General features: G+C 41.6%; 2 protein-coding genes across 6 annotated transcripts in view; one reads left to right on the top strand and one right to left on the bottom strand.

Annotated features, from left to right (window-relative positions):
- Positions 1–1038, top strand: part of LOC121280000 (F-actin-capping protein subunit alpha-2-like) — a 142471-nt gene extending 141433 nt beyond the window's left edge. The window contains exon 11 of the mRNA XM_041191631.1: positions 946–1038. Coding sequence (XP_041047565.1) covers positions 946–1038 — 93 coding nt within the window. The remainder of the gene's footprint in view (positions 1–945) is intronic.
- Positions 1039–5689: 4651 nt separating this feature from the next.
- LOC121279656 (acylamino-acid-releasing enzyme-like) overlaps positions 5690–22022 on the bottom strand; it is a 63357-nt gene continuing 47024 nt past the window's right edge. For all 5 annotated transcript variants that reach the window (XM_041190868.1, XM_041190869.1, XM_041190870.1 and 2 more), the window contains 5 exons: positions 16290–16378; positions 13911–14101; positions 11338–11440; positions 10080–10186; positions 5690–7324 (listed from right to left, as the gene is read on the bottom strand). In XM_041190868.1, coding sequence (XP_041046802.1) covers positions 7207–7324; positions 10080–10186; positions 11338–11440; positions 13911–14101; positions 16290–16378 — 608 coding nt within the window. In that variant the 3' untranslated portion in view covers positions 5690–7206. The remainder of the gene's footprint in view (positions 7325–10079; positions 10187–11337; positions 11441–13910; positions 14102–16289; positions 16379–22022) is intronic.

Below are 22022 nucleotides of genomic sequence, written 5' to 3'. Positions count from 1 at the left end.
AAGGAAAGTGTGCATTACACTTAAGAGTGTGTACATGTAATTTTACACATCAGTGAAGGATATGCTGTGATATAACTAGTTATAAACCCTATCTCATACAGCAGAACCTCTGAATAATCAGAGTTTCCAGACTATTCTGCACAGAAGCAGTAATCCTAATCCTACATGTGCCCTTTGTTCGCATATCCTTTTATTCACCTTTCCTTGAACCACCTATCTAATGTGTTAATTGATGTGGTCACTGCTTTGCGAACACTGGCAGTGCATTTCACAGGCTCATGACACTAAGAAAAACCTAAAACGCTTATATTTAATTTTAGATCAACATACCCTCAATCACTAGAAACAGTTTGAAAGTGGGACGTGGGTGGGAGTGGGTGGAAGTGAAGGTAGTGTAGAGTAAAATGTTAACACTCTTCTAATAATGGCCACTGAGCATGTGCATAAGGAGATAGGTCATAATAATATGTCTGAGAGAGAAGAGTGAGCAGAATCTAGGAGCGGCGCAGCAGCTCTGTCCTAATGTTCTGGAATCTTGTAAACAGTTAATTATGTAAATAAAGGTACTTTGAGAAAATGACAGGGGTGGGGGGTGGTTGGGGTGAGTTGTACCAGGTGGAAGAACTACAACTGATCATGGGAAGGTGGAAAGGGATCCATATAAGACTCCCATTTTTCCTACAACCGCCACCCCAAATGCAATTATTGGTTGTACCTTATCCCGCCACGCCATAGCACATCATCTATCACCTTCCAAACAAAAGGAGCAAACTAAAAAAAAGGTAAGGGGAGAGAAGCAGCAAAGAGAAAAAAAAGACAGAAGCAGAAGACAAAGACAGCTGACAGGTACGAGTGTGCTCACATTCTCTCACTCGCTGTGCAATGCCATAGGAGGTTGCCTAGTTGTCTTAAATTTCCATCTTTAACTTTTCTTTCTTCCGCCAGAATGAATGCGAAGGAGCTGCAGAGTTTGTGAAAATGGTTGAAAATGCTGACACTGAATTCCAGGTAGCTCATGGCTGGTGTTTGTATATTTAATACACACGTAATGGGTGGAATTTTACAGCAGTAGGATTTAACATTCCCACCGAAGCTAATGGAGTTCAGGATGGCTCTCGCATTTTTCAGCCCTGTCCCGGCCACAACGGAGCCATAAAATTCCGGACAATATTTAGGTGGTCCTTGGTCAAGCCGCATTTAAAAAACAAAGCATATCTTATCTTGGCCTTCAAAATATTGATTTGCAAAAACTGATCTTCAGATGCATTGGTGACCTGTTTATTATGTTATATGACATTCACCAAGTAAAAGAGCTTTCTTAATGGCACTCATACTGGTGTTAACATCATTTTACCCAGATGAATGGAATCAAGAAAGAGGGTAATTAGGAAATAGGGTGACAGAATTATTGCCCATCCCATCTCTCTCATTTTATTGGTGACAAAAGCACATAGAGGCAGTCTTTATCAATACATCATTATTAGAATTTATGCTTTAATGATCCTTTCTTTTTCAGTACAGTTAGTCAAGCTTAAAGTATGCTTAAAGAGTATGATTTGAACCATGTTTTTACATGGCACTTAGGGTTAATAATACATTGAAAATTGTGTGTTCTGTCATGCACCTCTCTACAGACCCTGCCATCAACCCACCTCTTTTGCACTGCAGCTTTTTTTTGTAGTTTTAGACATTTAACATTTATAACATAGGCTAACTGCCAACTGAGTGAAAAGACTTTCAATGGTGATGTTAGTAAAATGCTGCAGTTCGCCAGCCTGTTTAGAGCTAGGATTACAGTCTCTACTAGGTAATAAATTGTTGGATAAGTCTCATGGCATCAGGTCAAACATGTGCAAGGAAACCTCCTGCTGATTACCGCATTCTGCGCTCCCTTAGCTGATGAATCGGTACTCCTCCATGTTGATCACTACTTGGAGAAGGCACTGAGGGTGGCAAGGGTGCAGAATGTACTCTGGGTTGGGGATTTTAATGTCCATAACCAAGAGTGCTTCGGTAGCACCTCTACTCACTGAGCTGGTTGAGTCCTAAAGGACATAGCTGCTAGAGTGGGTCTGCGGCAGGTAGCGAGGGAAGCAATAAGAAGGAAAAACCATACTTGACCTCATCCTCACCAACCTGTCTGCCACTGATGCATCTGCCCATGACAGTATTGATAGGAGTGACCACCGCATAGCCATCATGGAGACAAAATCCCACCTTCACAGTGACGATACCTTCCATTTTGTTGTGTGGCAATACCACCGTGCTAAATGGGATAGATTTCAAACAACTCAACCCAAGACTGGGCATCCATGAGGCGCTGTGGGCCATCAGCAGCAGCAGCAGAGTTGAACACAATTTGTAACCTAATGGCCCGGCACATCCCCCAGTCTACCATTACCATCAAGCCAGGGGATCAACCCTGGTTCAATGAAGAATGCAGGAGGGCATGCAGGAGCAGCAACAGGCATACCTAAAAATGAGGTGGCAACCTGGTGAAGCTATAAAACAGAACTACTTGCGTGGCAAACAGCATAAGCAGCAAGTGATAGACAGGGCAAAGTGATCCCACAGCCAACAGCTCAGATCTAAGTTCTGCAGTCCTGCCACATCTCGTCATGAATGGTGATGGACAATTAAACAACTCACTGGAGGAGGAAGCTCCACAAATATCGCATCCTCAATGATGGAAGAGCCAAGCACATCAGTGCAAAAGATAAGACTGAAGCATTTCCTACAATCTTCAGCCAGATGTGCCAAGGGATGATCCATCTCGGCCATCTCCGGAGGTCCCCAGCATCACAGATGCCAGTCTTCAGCCATAAGATCATAAGACATAGGAGCAGAAATTAGGCCATTCCGCCCATCGAGTCTGCTCCGCCATTCAATCATGGCTGATAAGTTTCTCAACCCCATTCTCCCATCTTCTCCCCGTAGCTTTTGATCCCCTTACCAATCAAGAACCTATCTATCTTGATCTGAAATACACTCAATAAATTCACTCCACGTGATATCAAGAAATGGCTGAAGGCACTGGATGTTGCAAAGGCTATGGACTTTGACAATATTGGACTGAAAACTTGTGCTCCAGAACTTGCCGCACCTCTAGCCAAGCTCTTCCAGTACAGCTACAATACTGGCATCTACCTGGCTATGAGGAAAATTACCCAGCTATGTCCTGTCCACAAAATAAGGCCAAATCCAACCCAGCCAATTTCCGCCTGTTCAGTCTACTCTCAATCATCTGTAAAGTAATAAAAGAGGTCATCAACAATGCTATCAAGCAGCACTTGCTTAACAATAGCCTGCTCACTGATGCCCATGTTTGGGTTCCGCCAGGGTCTCTCAGCTCCTGACCTCATTACAGCCCTGCTTCAAACATGGACAAAAGAGCTGAACTCCTGAGGTGAGTTGAGTGTGACTGTCCTTGACATCAAAGCCATTTTTGCCCGAGTGTGGCATCAAGGAGCCCGAGCAAAACTGGGGTCAATGGGAATCAGGGGGAAAACTCTCCACTGGTTAGAATCATACCTAGAACAAAGGAAGATGGCTGTTGTTGTTGGAAGTCAGTCATCTCAGCTCCAGGACATCAATGCAGGAGTTCCTCAGGGTAGTGTCTTTGGCCCAATCATCTTCAACTGCTTCATCCATGACTTTCCTTCCATCATAGGGTCAGAAGTACGGATGTTTGCTGATGATTGCACGATGTCTGACACCATTCATGACTCCTCAGATACTGAAGTAGCCCATGCCCAAATGCAGCAAGACCTGGACAATGGACCTTGGGCTGACAAGTGGCAAGTAGCATTCACACCACAAAAGTGTCAGGCAATGACCATCTCCAACAAGAGAGAATCCAGCCAGCACCCCTTGATGTTCAATGACATTACTATCACTGAATCCCCTACTATCACCATTTCTGGGGGTTCCCATTGACCAGAAACTGGACTGGACTAGCCATACAAATACTGTGGCTACAAGAGCAGGTCAGAGGCTAGGAATCATGTGATGAGTAATTCACCACCTGACTCCCCAAAGCTTGTCCATCTACAAGGCGTAAGTCAGGGGTGTGATGGAGTAATCCCCACTTGCCTAGATGAGTGCAGCTCCCACAATGCTCAAGAAGCTTGACACCATCTGGGACAAAGCAGACCGTTTGATTGGCAACACATCTACAAACATTCACTCCCTCTGCCACTGACACACAGTAGCTGCATTGTGTACTATCTACAAGATGCAGTGCAGAAATTCACCATGGCTCCTTCAACAGCATTTTCCAAACCCACAATCACTACCATCTAGAAGGACAAGGGCAGCGGATAGATGGAAATACCACCACCTGCCAGTTCCCCTCCAAGTCACTCACCATCCTGACTTGGAAATATATCGTCATTGCTTCACTGTCACTGGGTCAAAATCCTGGAATTCCCTTCCAAACAGCACTGTAGGTGTACCTATACCACATGGACTGCAGCGGTTCAAGAAGACAGTTCGCTACCTTCTCAAGGGCAACTGGGGATGGGCAATAAATGCTGGCCCAGCCAGTGAAGCCCACATCCCGTGAATAAATAAAAATTATTTTAATACAAACAGTCACGTAGAATGCCTTATGCTGTAATTCTAATATACATTCAAGAGTAGAATTTGTGTTTTGCTGCATCTAAAAATCTGTAAGGACCAAAATCCTCTTGTTGCCTATGCAATATTGCTTTCTTCTATCAGAGAAAATAAATCAGTTCAGCTGCAAGACAACAGTATTTCTCCACCACCACCACCCCCCCAACCCACTTTCTCCACGTCTCTCAGAATACAGCCCTGGCTTCCACCTACATGGCCCTTCTCCGTGTATGAGCTCAACTGTGTTCTAAGGATTCAATGAACAGGGCATCACAACTGAAGCTACTGGGCCTCTCATAAATACACTTATCCACCTTCAAGTCTCAATCCATCCTGACTTGGATATATATTGCCATTCTTGCATCATCATCGGGTCAAAATGCTGGAACTCTCTATTTAACAGCACCATACAAGTACCTTCCCCACATAGACTCCAGCTGTTCAAGATGGGCCACCAACAGCTTCTCAAGGACAACTAGGAATGAACAAAAAAAAAAAGTGCGCCTTTCTGGTGACGCCCACATTCTGAGAAGGACTTGAAGTCATCATATCTGATTAAGTAGTTCCGGATAGCTGTCTGTCAAATTTGAGTCAGCTAATTAATTGGTATTAAAAACACAAATTTCTGGAACTACATAGCATTTGCAAAAAGAAAAGGCAGGTGACCATGTTGCAGGTGTGTACCTTTACGAATCTGTTCTTTGTTTTATTTCCACATTTCTAGATTTTCCTTTTTAAACAAATATTTTAGCCAGTCAGCACTGTCCAGGTGATGAACAGTTCAAGCTAACTTATTAGACTTGGCTCCTTTGTTATTTACTGGCACATACCCTCCTAAAGACTAGATTTTAAGATCATATTTTTAAAGAGGTCACTGTTTTATTACAAAGACTTTCTTCATTTGCTCACAAAGGTAGGACACAGTGATATAAATTGTGCAGAATGAAAGCGATTATATAATTTGCATGTAGAATCATCCCATTGATGATGCACAAATCATTTCCAGCCCAACACCAAAGTGCTTTGCTTCACGAAGGCAGAAGCCTAAAAAACTTTAAAAGTAATAACTTTGTCAAAAAGAGGAATTGTTTATTCACATATATTTGATATCTTCAGCTCCTCTTCACAGTTCCAAAACTCCAAATGACACCAAGAGGGACATTAGCATTTCAATAAATAAAACTGTAAGGCTTCCAATATTCAGACGAAGCTTTGTTTCTTTTATTATGACTGAAAATCATTGTAATTGGCTGAAAGCTTGAAACTTTGCAATGATAAAAGTGCAATCTTTTCTATTGAGCAGCAAAAGAATATCCTCTCGTTCTCTGTCTCCCTCCAGCTTGGCCTAATGGAGAATTATCAAAAGCTGGATTCTCTGCTCAAGGGTCTTCGGCGCCAGCTGCCATTTACACACACAACAATTGACTGGAACAAGATCATCAATGCCAAGATTGTCAGAGAGATGGACCTGGCACAGGCAATGCAAGATTCTAAACCTGAATGTCCAAATTTTCATTGATATCTTTGACTCATAACATTACAGTCATTATAATGCAAAATTGAAGTGCATGAACAGAAATAAAATATGATCTTACCTTCACTTCTACATTTATGTCATCCATGCGCAAGGAACAACATGATACTTTGAAAAAATAAACTTTGTACTTAAGGTCAGGCATCAACTGTGGGAAACAAACTCTTTCCAATGAGTTTGAACTTTTGGTACAGTCATCAGTTATAATACAGGTTAATGATTCCACTGATTCAACCCCAACCATGTACAAAATATTAAGTTTTGGAAAACCACCCTTTACTACACTACAGGAGCACTTCCAGTGCAATCAGTTAGAAAGGGAATTTTTATTCTGTAATTTAATCTGGATTTTGAACATTTATGCTGATCTGATGCACTCATCCAAAATAGGACATTAAGGCAAACAGAAGGATGGGTCAACTAGTCAGAAAGATTAACATGTTTGAAATTTGCAGGTTTATAAAGACAAGGGAGACAGTGTATTTATAAAGTACCTTTAACATCCTCAAGATGTCCCAAAGTGTTTCACTGCCAATAAGTTTCTTCTAAGGTTAATCCCCATTTTGTAGGAAAATATGGCACCCAGCACATGCACAGCCAGGTCCCTCAAATAGCAAATGATCAGATAATGTCTTTGTTGGTTGAGGGATAAATGTTGGCAAGGACACCAGCAGAACTTCTTGATCACCTTCAAATAGTGGCATGGGATAATTTCCACACACCTGAACTGGCAGATAGATCTCTATTTAACATCTCATGTAAAATAGCCCACCTCTAACAAAACCCTACGCACACGCTATCACACAGAAGTGCCAACTTAGATTATCTAGTCAAGTTATAGAGTAGGGTATAAATCCATAATCATTGCTTCAGAGGAAAGGGTGCTATCTTTGAGCCGATCTAATAGCTGAATGAATTCCATATAAAGACAAAGGGATGTGCAATCCTACCATATGGCTAAAAGGAAATCCATTGTAGCCACCTTTTCATCAGACTAAAATTAGCTGCACACACATTCAAATTGAGTTGGATTGTCATCCACATGCCAGATTGTCTCAAGCTGCATTAGTAATGTCCAGTGCAAAGACAAACCACAAAGCAATATTCATAAACACATCAGCTTCGGTGCCAACTTTGGAGAGCGAGTGGTTGTCATCAGGATACCACAGTAACCTGAGGAGAAAAGGTCAAATATTTTATTTCTTATGAGGAGGAGTTCCTTTCTCTTTCCTGCCCTTTTTTATTTTGGTAATCCATTATTTTACAGGATCTCTGCCAATCGGCCAATCTTAGATGCTTAGGACTGGCCTCAGAGATGCCTACCTCCTTTAAGGAAGCTCCTGGTACTTAGTTTTCAATCAGGTTTCTTCTCACAGTACAGCCAGGATCAGAAAATCCACAGGCTGAGAAGGGAGCTAAAGGCACAAATCCAAATGGAAGTAGTCATCATCAAACTGAACAGAGAACTGCAGAACACAGCAGAGGTTTGCTGTTGTACAGGGATAATATTCTAACATATTTATCAGTTGAATATTTTCACAGATCACATGTTAAAATAAGGTCTGAGAGTTAAAAATACCCATGCTAACAAATACCTGGGATCTTGCGTCCTCATCAATCCCAAGCCGGGTTAAGATTAGGGCTTTGGTCACATACGAGGCAATGGCCAGTGAATAATAATTATAATAATGATGATAATAATACAGATAAGGGGAAAGTTTCTTTAACAGGATCTTCCAATTATAAGATGTGCATGGTACAACTTCACTACTCTTTTGAGATTTATTCACTTATGCTATCTTCAGTTAAATCCGAGTGACAAGTTCTTTACTTTGTAATGTTTGGTCAGTATCAGGAATTATTAACAGTCGATCACAAAACGAGTGTTTCTCTATGACTGCATGGCCAAAATGCTATTTGGGGTTTTATTTTTTTCTTGGCACTTGAATGTGATTTAATGAGGCTTTGTTCTTTAGCATGCCATTATGGAAGTAAAAGACTGGAACCCCATTGTAAGCCTTAGAGCTGATGAGATTTGCTCAGACAGTAATGTCCTGGATTTGTTCAACGACAATTACATGCTTTCACTGTGATGACACTTTTTACTTTCATCAGAATCCAAGCAATATTTGTCTTTTTTTGCAAATAGATGGGATGTATAGTTATGGCAACTGTAAGCATGAAAATGTCCAGCTCTTGGACCTCTTCCACCCCGCTCCCCCTGCCATAGGCTGTAAACTCAATTAATGCAAATTTACAAAATTAATATATAATTACCACACCTGTTAGCACAAGTACACAAAGTAAATCAAATGTGTGATTCATTCATAAGAGCTGATTGAACTCACTAATACCATGCCTTTATCTGCATGTATGCTCAAAAATTAGATTATTACCAGCACTTTGGCTCACCTATACATGTTCCTTTAACCTTGACTGTGCACAGAGGAAAATAATGTGGGCTAAGTTTCAAGATGGGAGGGCTGGAAATACCAGCAGTCTGAGCATTTTCCTTTATAACAGGCCCAGTTGACAGTGTAAATGAGATGAGACAATTGAATTTTCCTCTTTCCCTTTTCTGCTTTTACATAAGAAATCAGGTTGATAATGAGCTTGTCAGAAAAAAACTTATTTGGTTTTAAATCTGAGGTGCTGGGCTATCAATAATTCCAGCCAGAAAAAGGCATCCATCCCATAAAGCCCTTCTCAACCTGTCATTACTTGTGGTTCCTCACCATTCAAACTGTTACTGATCTTGAATAACAATACAGAGAAAGGCCTGTTCTTGCTGCTCAGTGGATCAGTGTGCTTTATCTTAAGTTGCGAGGACATGGGCTCTCTTCTAATGATTAGTCCTATGAGTTCCCAATCTCAGCCAAGCAGAGAGAAGGGATTTCCCAAGTGGGAAGAGGGACAAAATGAGATGATGGATCAGTTATACCACAATTACACAGTCCTTGATGGCTGGTTTATGAACAGCTTTGGCCAAGGTTTGCAGACTGTCATCTGACCAAGCTCTGCAAATGAAATCATCCAACCATCCCTTTGGTTGCATAATCGAGGAGGCAAATGAAAATCTAAAGTGAAGGAGACATTCGTTTAAAATAAGGAGAATTTAAAATGAAATTCACTGCAATGCTGTCTCAATCAAACATTGTAGGGGGAAACTTCAACTTCACCAGGAGGTACAAATGGACTGTGGCAGATTGGTTGCACGTTTAATCTCTTGCCTGATATTCCTCTTCATTGCCTTCAATAGCAGTGACAATTGAGTGGGATATATAACCGGTGGCAAATCCGCTGCTGCCCAATTTATGCCCCTGACCACAGTGAATTTTACCACCCCTCCCCACCACTGACCTTTTAGCTGGCAGGATCACAGTGAGTCATTCACTACCTGTATGAAGCTGAACTGTGTAGCACAATTTCTGAACAGAGACTTTCGCCCTAAGTAAAAAATAAGCTATTTTATTTCCCCTGTTAAAACCTCACTGGGAATGTGCCATGTGTTAAAAATATAAACAAAGAAAAAGAGTTGAGATTTAATACAGGAACCATCAGTTGAATCACTTGTCACAAGATGATTCATTAGGAAATGTTTTTTCTACTGGACTTATAAGCTTGTGACAACCTTCTGTGTACTAGATCACTCAAAGCATTGAAATACAGCTCAGACCCACAGGCTGAATATGTTGGCAAAGTGCTATTGGCTTTGGGCATTCATGGCTAGGGTTAATAGCTGGGCAAAGTGTTCATAGACATTGGTTTACTGTGTGGACAAAGCATTCATAGCTTTGGGTTTAATGGCTGGTAAAGAGCCCATAGCTGCTGGTTTAAAATGAGTAAGAGTCCTTTACTGCCAGCTATAATTCCTGTCAGCAGTTTCATGAGTCCAAAGGAAAGTCACATGTCCTGCTCTTTAACTTACCGCACAGGAGCACTTCTGGCTCTCAGCGCACGATAGAGCTCAAGACCTTGTGTTGGGTGAATGCGTTTGTCTTTTTCACCCAGCATTATCAAAACTGGAGTTCTCACCTAAGAAAACAAATGTAATACACTTACATACCACAAAGAGATACAGAACTACATTTAATACGATTGAAATGCAATTCCCAGGAATTAATACCCTTTGATATTAATTTTGCTCAAAACTGAAAACCTAATGACTTCCCCATCCCCCACTGCCATCTCCTCATTGTTGAAGTAATAAGCCCTCAGTGCTCAATATGACAAAGTGTAAAGGAGTGTGATTTTATTTCAGTAGTTTTAAGTGATTTTATTCCACATTGCACATTTTGTTTTTCAATCGAGTGCATGTGTGATGTTCCTTCAGGGGAAGCTATGTAGAAAATCAATTGAACCTGATTCTGTTTCCAAATGTAGGATCATGGCCAAAAAATGCAGTAATATTTTAATGAATGTCTGTCCGTCAGTATAAGTAATAACTTATGATTTCAAGACTGATGGGAAAATGGCTATTGAAGGTTTGCCATCTCTGGGATTTTGTGTATAGGATATGCTGCATCATTCACACATATAATGGCCTCAAATCAACCTCCTACTGCGCACACCATAAAGTTTCCATTGGTCTGTCAACATGTAAAGATAAATAGGTACCACCTTGGCTAGGCAATTACCCACAGAGTTCCTTCTGTCTCATCAAAGATATATGCTTACAGGTACAGTTAGCTTTCCCTTTAATTCAAACAGTATTTGCATCAATTGACATGCATTTAAAACCACCATATCATTTCACTTTGTTACTATATTTAGCTTGTTTGCAGGCTCTTGCTATCTTGCTGTCAGTAGATTTGAAAGACTGACATGGCGTCTTGCATTCTTCTTTCCCCTTCAGGCCAGGCCTTCTGTTTATTTGGGTTGTTTTCCCTGGATGGCCTATTTGTAATCAGTATTTCACATTGTTTAAAACTGGAGCTGGTGGGTTGGGGGGGGTGGGGGGGGGGGGGGGGGGGGGTGCAGTAGCACGATAGCTGGACGATGCTAAGGATTCAGTCGACAGAACTTTAGACCACAATGAGACTGCATACTGCAGCATCATGCCACAAACTAGGAAATTCTACACTTTCACTGAAACATAAGCTGTCCTCAGTTCAGATAAGTCTTGCAGCTTCCTGTAGAATAAGCTCTTATTTTAAGAGCAGCAAGTACAACAGTTTACTTCTTACCTGAGATACACAAGTGATAGGTGATTTGCTCAGCAGTGCTGTCAGCACAGAAGGAGTTGGCAATTGATCTGGGGCAAAATCAAACCCAGCTTGCACCATGGTACTGTTGGGAAAGCATAGCAAAAATCACAACACTAGGCTTGAATCAGAATTTCCATTTTTTTTTTTGCATTTATTATTCCATGTATTTTACAGCTGCACTTTAAGTCAAGGTCAGCCTGAACTCATGTCTCGCTTGCTGAGATTAGCAATTAGCTCAAACCTCTGCAATGCCCTTTGCCCCAGGAGCAGTAAATGTCAGCCAGACAGGAAAACTCCTTTCAATTTGCCCTGCCTCTGTGAGTGGAGCATTACAACCTACACCAAGTAACTTCCCAACCCAACATGGTCTAAATTAGGAACAAAGTTAATATTTTGCCACTGTTGGCTTGATTTGGGGGTTGGGGGGGGGCGGGGGGTGGGGGGGGTGGTGCGGGTCATTCACTGTTGTAATGCACTGTACCAAGGCACCAGCAGCATAGTGGCTCTTAGCATAGCCAAGCCCCAATTCAATAAAGTTACTGAACTGATACAGGAGTGTTGGAGTGTTTCTGGAAAAATGAATCCCATCCACCTTTAAAATGTATAAACAGTATGAGAATAACACCTTGCACTGTTGCGAAGTATTTACAAAAAACATTAGAAATGCAATCAATTGACAATAGTGGAGTTGGTAAAAATGCTAGAGACTGAAGACCTTCATCCAATGCAAGCTAAAGTTATTGCAATAATTATGAATGCAGGCCCCTTGGAGTCCTATATCCAACTACTGGAAAGCAGTAGATATGCTCAGGTGTGCACAGCTTGGCAATTCCTTTGTGGTGTGCTGGTTCTGTACCACTGCCATCAGTTGGAATGATCTACTTGGAAGTCAAACGGGTTTTCGGAGGCAATTTTTGATCTCATTTGAAGATTTCTAAGCTGCATTTATTGAAACAAAATTAAACTCCCAATGATTGGTCTCTGAACATGAATAATGAAATTCAACCTCTGAAAGCCCTGCAAAGAGAAGATACTCTTCAGGGATGCCTTGGACAATATTTATTCCATTGGGGGTTCTGGATCAAATAACACACAAGTATCAGTTTCTTCCATTGGGTAATCATGTCTGAGGGAATATAGTAATGTTCATAATGTAATGGCCCCTGTCCCTGACGCAGGGGCTAAAGGGAAAGAAAGACAGAGAAGAAAAAAGGCATACCCTAAAGGCAACATCATTACCATTATCCTGTCAATTTAATACAGTGAAATATCTTATAGGAATACTTACTGATTACCAAAGTTAGTTAAATTAGTTTCTTCTGAATTCCAGGTTTACTTAAAGTCTGTGCACCCAACTCAAGCCAAATGACCTGCTTACATCTACATCACCTACATCTCTCACCATTGTGAAGATCTGCCCATTCCCAACTTTCTTAATGAAAAGTTCAGCTATGCAAGCTTTTTCTTTCAACTTAAAACCACAAGTTCCAGAATCATCCTTGTCACTCTACACTGGATTCCCTCGAATGCATCAATGCCCATTTGAAGGTAGAAGATAGAAGGGAGTTCCATAGAAGAGTCATATTTGATTCGGAATGCTAGATTATTTCTCTCTCCACAGACACTGCCAGACCTGCTGAGTATTTGCAGCACTTTGTTTTTATTTTATATTGTATTGAAGGTAGAACTTCCTTTTTTAAATGTGTGCTTTTCCCTTGGCGTATGGGCAAATTATTGGACGAACAATGATGAAGCAAATTGGTTACACGCTGAAAGGGTTACTAACCATTTAAACACCCAGGCATACTTAACATAGCTGTAGATGGTACAATACATGGTAACAACTTCAAAGAATACAATGCATACTGAAAACAATCCAGTAAAAATCATAGCTCATGGTCTCAGCAATGCAGTCTGTGGTATACAGTAGTTATAAATATTACGACAAGTCAAGGAGGTGGGGAAGTGCTTCAACTACTATTTACTAGTGACAGGTTCATTCAACTCCTCGCACTTTGGACAAAAAATGGCTTTTTGTGCTTTTTAAAATGAAAGGTTTCCCATTTCAGGCACGTGGTGACCTGAAGAGTTCCAGGTCAGGTCAGGTGCAGCCAGTTAACCTTACAGCTTGAACAATTTGCCTTAGCTTGAAAATGAGAACAGCACTTGATGACACTAATGTGACATCTCCCTTTCCCGCACTAGCCAGCCTTATGATTCCTTTGTGTTAGACTATTTCAGACAATTTAATGCTATGAGCCCAAACTGTGTTGTAACTTTTTCAAGTTCAGTTCACAGAAGAGGGTCCTTAGATCCAACAGAAAGAGGCTTTCATCAGACTGCACTGGGCTGGAATAAAATCTCGGTCCCTAGGGTGAAAGACTGGAGTTAACTCAGTAAAGTGCCAGAATCTTACTCTTCACCAGAGCAGGAATCTACCAATGGATGCACTCTTTACACAAGCATTTATACCTGGCAACACCCCTGGAAACAAAATCTAAAGTATATTATTTAAAAACATACTGAATCCAGGAAGGAAAGTCTGCACTCACTGGTCAGGAATGTCTGTTGTCCCCAGCTTGGAAACCAGATTAATGACAGGATTCCTTGTCGCAAATGCCTTGTAGAAACCAGGATATTGGCAAATCAGATGACAGCCAATAAAGCCTCCGTGTGAGCCACCAATCAGTAACACCTTGTCAGAATCCACACACCCTTCTTTTAACACACTTTCGACAGCATACTGAAATAAAAGTGAAGCTTTTGGAACAGCAGTACAAGAACAGACACTGTGCTGGAGTATTCACTCACTAGCACCTCACTGTAATACTCCGGTCAAACCATGACTGACATGCATGGCTGATTTCTTTTTCCATTCTTTGTGAGGACAAGGTTTCTTTCCAAACCCTCCAACCAAACTCCTTTAGCCAAAGACAACTGACGTGGCACTGAAGAAAGTTTCTTCGTAAATTTACACAACTCCAGTTCCCATAATCAAGCTGGAATTGTTGGTGTTCAATGCAATATTACATGATTTGGTTACAAAACACAGGCTCTGGTTTTCCCTGTGAATGACTAAGTTCTTTATGTAAGTACAAGCAGGTTGTGACTGAAGCCAGCATCAAGGAGCCTCATTCTAATTCCATGGCTAATACAGGTGCCAACGCTCTTCTTCTCTTCACCTCATGTACATGCATATATTGATTTCAGTATTCTTCAATGTACTCAATTTTAAAGCTTCACTATGCATTCTATGATATGACAATAATTGCAAAATGAAAACCACCATAAAGGAAAAAAAACACACCTGTAATGCATCTCACTGAAATTAAATAAATGTTGTAAATTTTCATAGTTGATCTCCATGTCCTCCCCTCCAGAACTCACCAAAGTGGCCATTATTCATATGTGAAGCTTGACAATGAGTATTGATAGGCAATTCAGTCATAAGGAGCACTGCAAACAAGCCCAACCATGTCCTAAGCTGACATTTCTCATGCATAGGTCCAATAGAAGTCAGGAGATGGTGGTCGACCCACCCAAGTGTCAATGTCCCAGTCCTACTATTGCCCAGCAGGTACAGAGAATCAAAAATAGGATTTTCTGCTCTGTATGGATGAGATACTCACTGGATAAACTATGAACCATCAAAGAGGCTTTTCCTTTAGTTAGTCCTGGGTTGATGGGGCACACATTTATTTCACTTTCCACACATTCACTGCATAGTGGCCAGGAGTGGAAACTCTTGACCAGGACACAAGGTGCCTCCTAAAGCACCCTCACTGCTGTGCAACCCAAGGTCAGAAAAGTTAGCACAAACCGAGGATCAAACCTGAGACCATGGAGTTAGCAGGAACAAATCAACATAAATTCAATGTGGCACAGGAAGTGGCACAAATGAAATTTCATGCAACATTCCCCAGCATTTGAATCTCAGTAACCCACCAACTCCATTAATTCTTAAATAAGCACATGCAGGGCAGGGGGTAAAGACAACCGGGTAGCAATTCTGTGCTTTAGTTTTAAATTAATCGGGAGCAGTAACTCCACAGGACCCAAGCACCTTTTCCAGCAAAATCTTCCTTGGACACCGGGGGATTGACACACTCTAGAATCAAACCCTAATTAACTAAAGTTAATGTGACTGTACTATAGAATAAAACACATTGCTTGTGTTGCAGCACTCAAATTAATTTGGAATCTATATCCACTCCACTCTTATACCCACACTGTGCAAATAAAATCTCATCTTACTGCCTACAGCTACACAGTCAACAACTAGAATTCTTGGAACCATCTATTAATAGGAATGCCTGTGGAAGGAGAACAACAACATTATCAGATATCCAGTCATATGACTAAATAGGAAAAGTCATGCTCTAAGGTACTGCACTCTGCAGAAACAGTAAAGAATGTTGATGTGCTCTCCTATAATAACAGCCACTCATAGACAAATAACTGTGTGCCTTGGCTCCATGCCTTCCTTCCAACTCTTAAGAGCTGGCATGAGAGGTCTCTAAGCAGGCAGACAGCAAGTGAACAAAATTTGCTACTTCTCCTAATGGGTAGTAGGTAAGCCTACAAATTATTTGATACAGGAGGGTAATCCTTCCATAATGTTTCTGTTTAACTGTTAAATCATGGTAAAGGAGCTATAATTTAACAGACTGCATTTACAAGTTGAACAACAATGCTACACAGAAACCCAGCAATAAATGTTAGTGCCCTCATTTTAATCTTTAAAGTAATTGGGTCAGCTTCACTCACTAAAATAATGTATAGGATTTTGTGTTTTCCTCTGCGACACAGCAATTTATCATTGGTCCACCATACCTAAAGCAAACATGTTTATTATTGGGTTGAGCTGAAACTCTTTTGCAGTGTTATTCTGTGTCATCTACTCATGTGAAAGCTGTTGACTAACTCCTTACTTGTACATCCTTCACATCTTGACTTCCTATGTTACCAGGCAGTGAGCGAATGCTGTCTTGTCCAAAGCCACTGGATCCTCGGTAGTTCACTGCAAAATACATAAAATAATCCCACTAAAAATGGCCTGACTTTTGCTGATTAAAAAAATTTCTCACAGAATATGGACTCAACCTCCCTAAAAATACTGAGAAAGGAAAAAGAATGTTTCCACTGCATCATAACTGCATCAGTCTGAGAACTGACCAAAAGCAAGTAACATGCTACAAGAAAATTATTTTTTCAGCTTTTTTAAGGTTTTATCAGGAAATTTAAGAAATTAAGCAGGCTGCATTTGGTGTAATTCAATCCCCATAGGGGAGGCGGTGGCATAGTGGTATTGTCACATAGTGGTATTCCAGAGGCCCAGGGTAATGCTCTGGGGACCAGGGTTCGAATCCTACTATGGTGAAAATTGAGTTCAATAAAAATCTGGAATTAAAAGACTAATGATGACCATGAAACAATTGCTGATTGTGGTGAAAACCCATTTGGTTCACTAATCTGCTGTCCTTGCCTGGTCTGGCACATGTGACTCCAGACCCTCAGCAATGTGGTTGACTCTTAACTGCCCTCTTAACAAGGGCAATTAGGGATGGGCAGTAAATGCTGGCCTAGCCAGCGATGCCCATGAACAAATAATAAAAAAATAATGTGGTGGGGAAACTATTGGAAGCAATTCTGAGGGACAGAATTAATCTACACTTAAAGAGGCAGGGGTTAATCGAGGACAGTTAGCATGGTTTTGTTAAGGGGAGGTTATGTCCATTTTGATTGAATTTTTCGAACAGGTGACCAGGTGTGTAGATGAGGGCATTTGACGTAGTCTACATGGACTTCAGCAAGGCTTTTGATAAGGTCCAGCATGGGAGACTGATAATGAAGGTAAGAGCCCGTGAGATCCAAGGCAATTTGGCAAATTGGATCCAGAATTAGCTGAGTGGCAGGAAGCAAAGGGTGATAGTTGAGGGGTGTTTTTGTAACTGGATGCCTGTGTCCAGTGGGGTTCCACAGGAATTGGTGTTGGGTCTTTTGCTGTTTGTGGTATATATAAACGATTTAGACTTGAATGTAGGAGGGTTGATCAATAAGTTCACGTATGACATGAAAATTGGTAGGGTGGTAAATAGTGAGAAGGATAGCCTTCGATTACAGGAGGATGTACACAGGCTGGTCAGATGGGCTGATCAGTGGTAAATGAAATTTAATCCGGATAAGTGTGAGATGATGCACTTGGGTAGGACAAACAAGGCAGGGAATACACGATGAATGGTAGGACCCTGGCAAGTACCAAGGGTGTGCATGCCCACCAGTCCCTTAAGGTAGCGGGACAGATAGATAAGGTGGTTCAGAAGGCATATGGGATACTTGCCTTTATTAGCCAAGGCATAGAATATAAGAGCAGGGAGGTTATGCTGGAACTGTATAAATGCTGGTTAGGCCACAGCTAGAGTATTGCATGTAGTTCTGGAATCCACATTGTAAGAAGGATGTGATTGCACTGGAAAGAGTGCAGAGAACATTTACCAGAATGTTGCCTGGGCTGGAGAGTTTTATATGAGGAGAGATTGAACAAACTGGGGTTATTTTCCCTGCAGCAGAGGAGATTAGTGGTGGGGGGGGGACACATGATTGAGGTGTATAAAATTATGAGGGGCATAGGAAGGAACTTTTCCCCTTGGTGGAGGGATCAATAACCAGGGGCATAGGTTTAAGGTAAGGGGCAGGAGGTTTAGAGGGGATGTGAGGAAGAATGTTTTCACCCAGAGGGTGGTGGGAATCTGGAACTCACTGCCTGAAAGGGTGGTAGAACCAGAAACCCTCATAACATTTAAGAAGTATTTGGATGTGCACTTGCGATGCCATGGCATTCAAAGCCTAGTGCTGGAAAATGGGATTAGAATTGTCAGGTACTTGTTTGACTGGTGCAGACTCGATAGGCCGAAGGGCCTTTTTCTGTGCTGTAGACCTCTATGACTCTAATGAGTTCATGTGTCCCAGTTCTTGCTATTCACAGTTGTTTTAGTTCAGACGAGATAGGTTAGATCTGTATTGATGTTACAGCATAACTGCAATTTTATTTAAATTAGTTAGCAGCTGGCTTTTAAGAGCCAAACAAGCACAGATGAAGCGAATTATCCAAATTGTAATACTTATTACAAAGCTCGGAAGGCAGGGTGGGGCCATATAGATAATCTACAAGGCAAGCGAACATTACAAGAAAACACTGCCAGGGTATCAGTTTCTGCCGTACAGATCAGAATAATGCATTTTATCTGAGGGAAGTGGTGAATGTTTTATTTTTTACTGCCCTGTTTGCTTCCATTTCTCCTCTGCTTTAACTATAGTTTTGAAGGAGTGAAAGGGCATGGGGAAACTAAGGCTTCATGGTAGCACAGTAGAACTAAGCTAGACTAATGATTTAAGATTAAGATTTCTCAATGGTCCCACAACAAGGTCAGGCAAATAATTTACTTCCCTGGGCTCGACAGTCAACCAGGATTATATGTTAGAAGGACTGCCCACAAGAGTAGTTTAATTTAAGTCAGAAATAACCCTAGGTGCCCTTGAGAAGGTGGTGGTGAGCTGCCTTCTTAAACCACTGCAGTCCATGTGGTCTTGGTACACCCACAGTGCTGTTAGGGAGAGAGTTCCAGGATTTTGACCCAGTGACAGTGAAGGAACGGCGATATATTTCCAAGTCGGGATGGTGAGTGGCTTGTAGGGGAACTTCCAGGCAGTGGTGTTCCCATGCATCTGCTGCCCTTGTCCTTCTAGATGGTAGCAGTCATGGGTTTGGAAGGTGCTGTCTAAAGATACTTGGTGAATGCCTGCAGTACAGTTGTGAGGCAAGTGGAATGTCAGTGTTGGGCAATTGCATCAACATCAAAGCAAAACAGAGTTGTTCAACCTATGACCAAAAGATGGTTACCTAGCACCTTACAGCACTGCCCTAGGATAGCTTTCCTTTCCTTCCTCAGTAACTCCTCGTCCCAATGATGTTGATCTTCATCTCCATACAGCTCATACTTTTTTTCTTCAATTGACAGCCGCTCTCCTACCCATATTTATGGCTACCACCTTGAGCTTGCTTTCTTTTGGGGCCTCTCTACTTCCATGGTCTCAATCATAGGTAAGGCCATTTCCAATCACTTCCCCTTTTCCTTCACCACATACAACTGCTTATCTCCTTCCAACACCATTTCCTCTACATTTATCCCTGGAACAAAATGTTCATCCAAATGCCAAAATGTTTGGCATTTCCATTCACCATGCAACTTCTGCAGTCACTGATATTTTTAACCAACTCATTGGAGTTCTTTGAAGATGCAACATGTGTTGTGGATAAAGGGGAACTGGTGGATGTACTGTACTCAGATGTCCAGGAGGCATTTGATAAGGTGCCACATCAAAGATTATTGCAGAAAATAAAAGCTCATGATATAGGGGGTAACATATTGGCATGGATAGAAGATTGGCTGGCTAGCAAGAAGCACAGTAGGCATAAATGGGTCTTTTTCAGGTTGCCAAAGGTGTAATGAGTGGTATGCCACGTGGATCACTGCTCGGTTCTCAATTGCTTACAATTTATATACATGACCTGGATGAAAGGATGGGTGGGATGGTTACCAAATTTGCAGATAAGACAAAAATAGGTAGGAAAGTAATTTGTGAAGGGAACATAAGGAGGCTACAAACATATATGGATAGGTTAAGTGAGTGGGCAAAGGTCTGGCAAATGGAGTATATTATGGAAAAATGTGAAATTGTCCATTTTGGCAAGTGAGTCCACATCTGGAGTACTGTGTACAGTATTGGTCACCTTATTTAAGGAAGGATGTAAATGCGTTAGCAGTTCTGAGAAGATTTACCACACTAATACCTGGAGTGGGCGGGTTGTCTTATGAGGAAAGGTTGGACAGGCTAGGCTTGTATCCACTGGCGTTTAGAAGAGTAAGAGGTGACTTGATTGGAACATGTAAGATCCTGAGGGGACTTGACAGGGTGGATATAGAGAGGAGGTTTCCTCTTGTGGGATAATCTAGAACTAGAGGTCACTGTTTAAAAATAAGGGGTCACCCATTTAAAACAGATGAGGTGAATTTTTTTCTCTCAGGGGGTTATGAGTCTTTGGAACTCTCTTCCTGAAAAGGCAATGGAAGCAAAGTCTTTGAATATTTTTAAGGTAGAGGTGGATAGATTCTTGGTAAGCAAGGGGGTGTTAGGTTATCGGGGAAAGGGGGATGCAGACTTGAGGTTACTATCAAATTAGCCATGATCTTATTAAATGGTGGAACAGGCTCGAAGGGCCAAACGGCCTACTCCTGCACCTTGTTCGTTTGTTCAATTAGCTAAACTATCGCCATACCTCTACTATTGATGTGCTTGTTTCCAGAAAGATCTTTACCCACTTCTATCCTGGTCACTCCCTTGGTATACCCATCTTTGCTTCCTCAGTTCCCAGTGATGCAGACTTAGGAGTGATCTGGAAAGCAACTGATAAAGCCATCCATCACCAGATGTAGCTGGACCATATCAAGCCTCATCCTCCCCTACGAAAACCATTCACTACAGGTGGTACTTCGCAAATCTGGCCTTTCCAAAACTGAAATTTTTGAAAATATTCTATTTGATATTCAGTTAAATGAAATTCGGACTTATTGCTCAAATACCGGGACAATTCAACTAGGCGCTCATTCTTGGTGATGAGGCGGGCTGGTTATCAGCTTCACCGCTTGTCTACAGTGGCAACTGTTCTAGTTTTCACGCTCTAAGTTGACCTCAACAACCTGCAACCCCACCCCGCCCAGCCTAGCCCAAACTGCTGTTGCTGTACCAGTATCATTTTCTGTGATTTCCTGTGCTTTTTACCATTGCAATCATGTCAAAGGCCAGCAGATATCCTCATGGGCAGCACTGAAAATATGAAGCATAATTCATTGTCTGTAGCTAAGAAAGTGGAATTACTACAAAAATTAGATAGTGGTGCGTCCATGCGAAAACTGAGTGAGGAGTATGGGTGGGTACCTCCACCATTTCGGATTTAAGAGAAAGACCAGATTACAAAAGTTTTATGCTGAAAATCATGTTCAGAAAGAATTGAATAAATGAAAAATGATACCTAAATCTGGAAATGATGATTGAGACAGAGTGCTGTGGAGTGAATGTGACAGTGGAAAAGTGAGAGGATGCCATTGATTGGCAGATGTTGGTTAAGCAAGCCAAGATTTTCTGCAATTAACTGAATATTTCAACTCCATGAGACTACACTTCAGGTTGGTTAACCAAATTTAAAAGGCATCATGGAATATAGCAACTCAAGGGGCAGAATTATCCCCCATTGGGGGGTGGGGGTGAAATTGATGGGCTGGCGAGTGTGGGCGCGCATCCGATCGGCACCCCCGATCGGAGGCGCAGCGCCAATTAATGTGGGTAGGTCAATTAAGGGAGCTATGCGCTCCCTGTGTGGGCAGGCGGGAATCCCTAAAATTGAGAGTGCGCTCTTTTGCGCATGTGCACGAAAGAGCACACTCATCTCCCTGAGGCTAAGTGCTACCTCAGGTTGATTGGCTCTACTTTCAACAATACTAAAAATAGGAAAAAAAAATTCCCTTACATGTCCCCTCATGTGACAATGTCACATGAGCTGAGACATGTTCATAATTTCCATAACAACTTTATTCAAATTTTTAAAA

Source organism: Carcharodon carcharias, chromosome 7, assembly GCF_017639515.1.
Source record: "Carcharodon carcharias isolate sCarCar2 chromosome 7, sCarCar2.pri, whole genome shotgun sequence".
Taxonomy (NCBI): domain Eukaryota; kingdom Metazoa; phylum Chordata; class Chondrichthyes; order Lamniformes; family Lamnidae; genus Carcharodon; species Carcharodon carcharias.
Note: the sequence above shows the minus strand (reverse complement) of the source record. Positions and strands in the feature narration are given on the sequence as shown.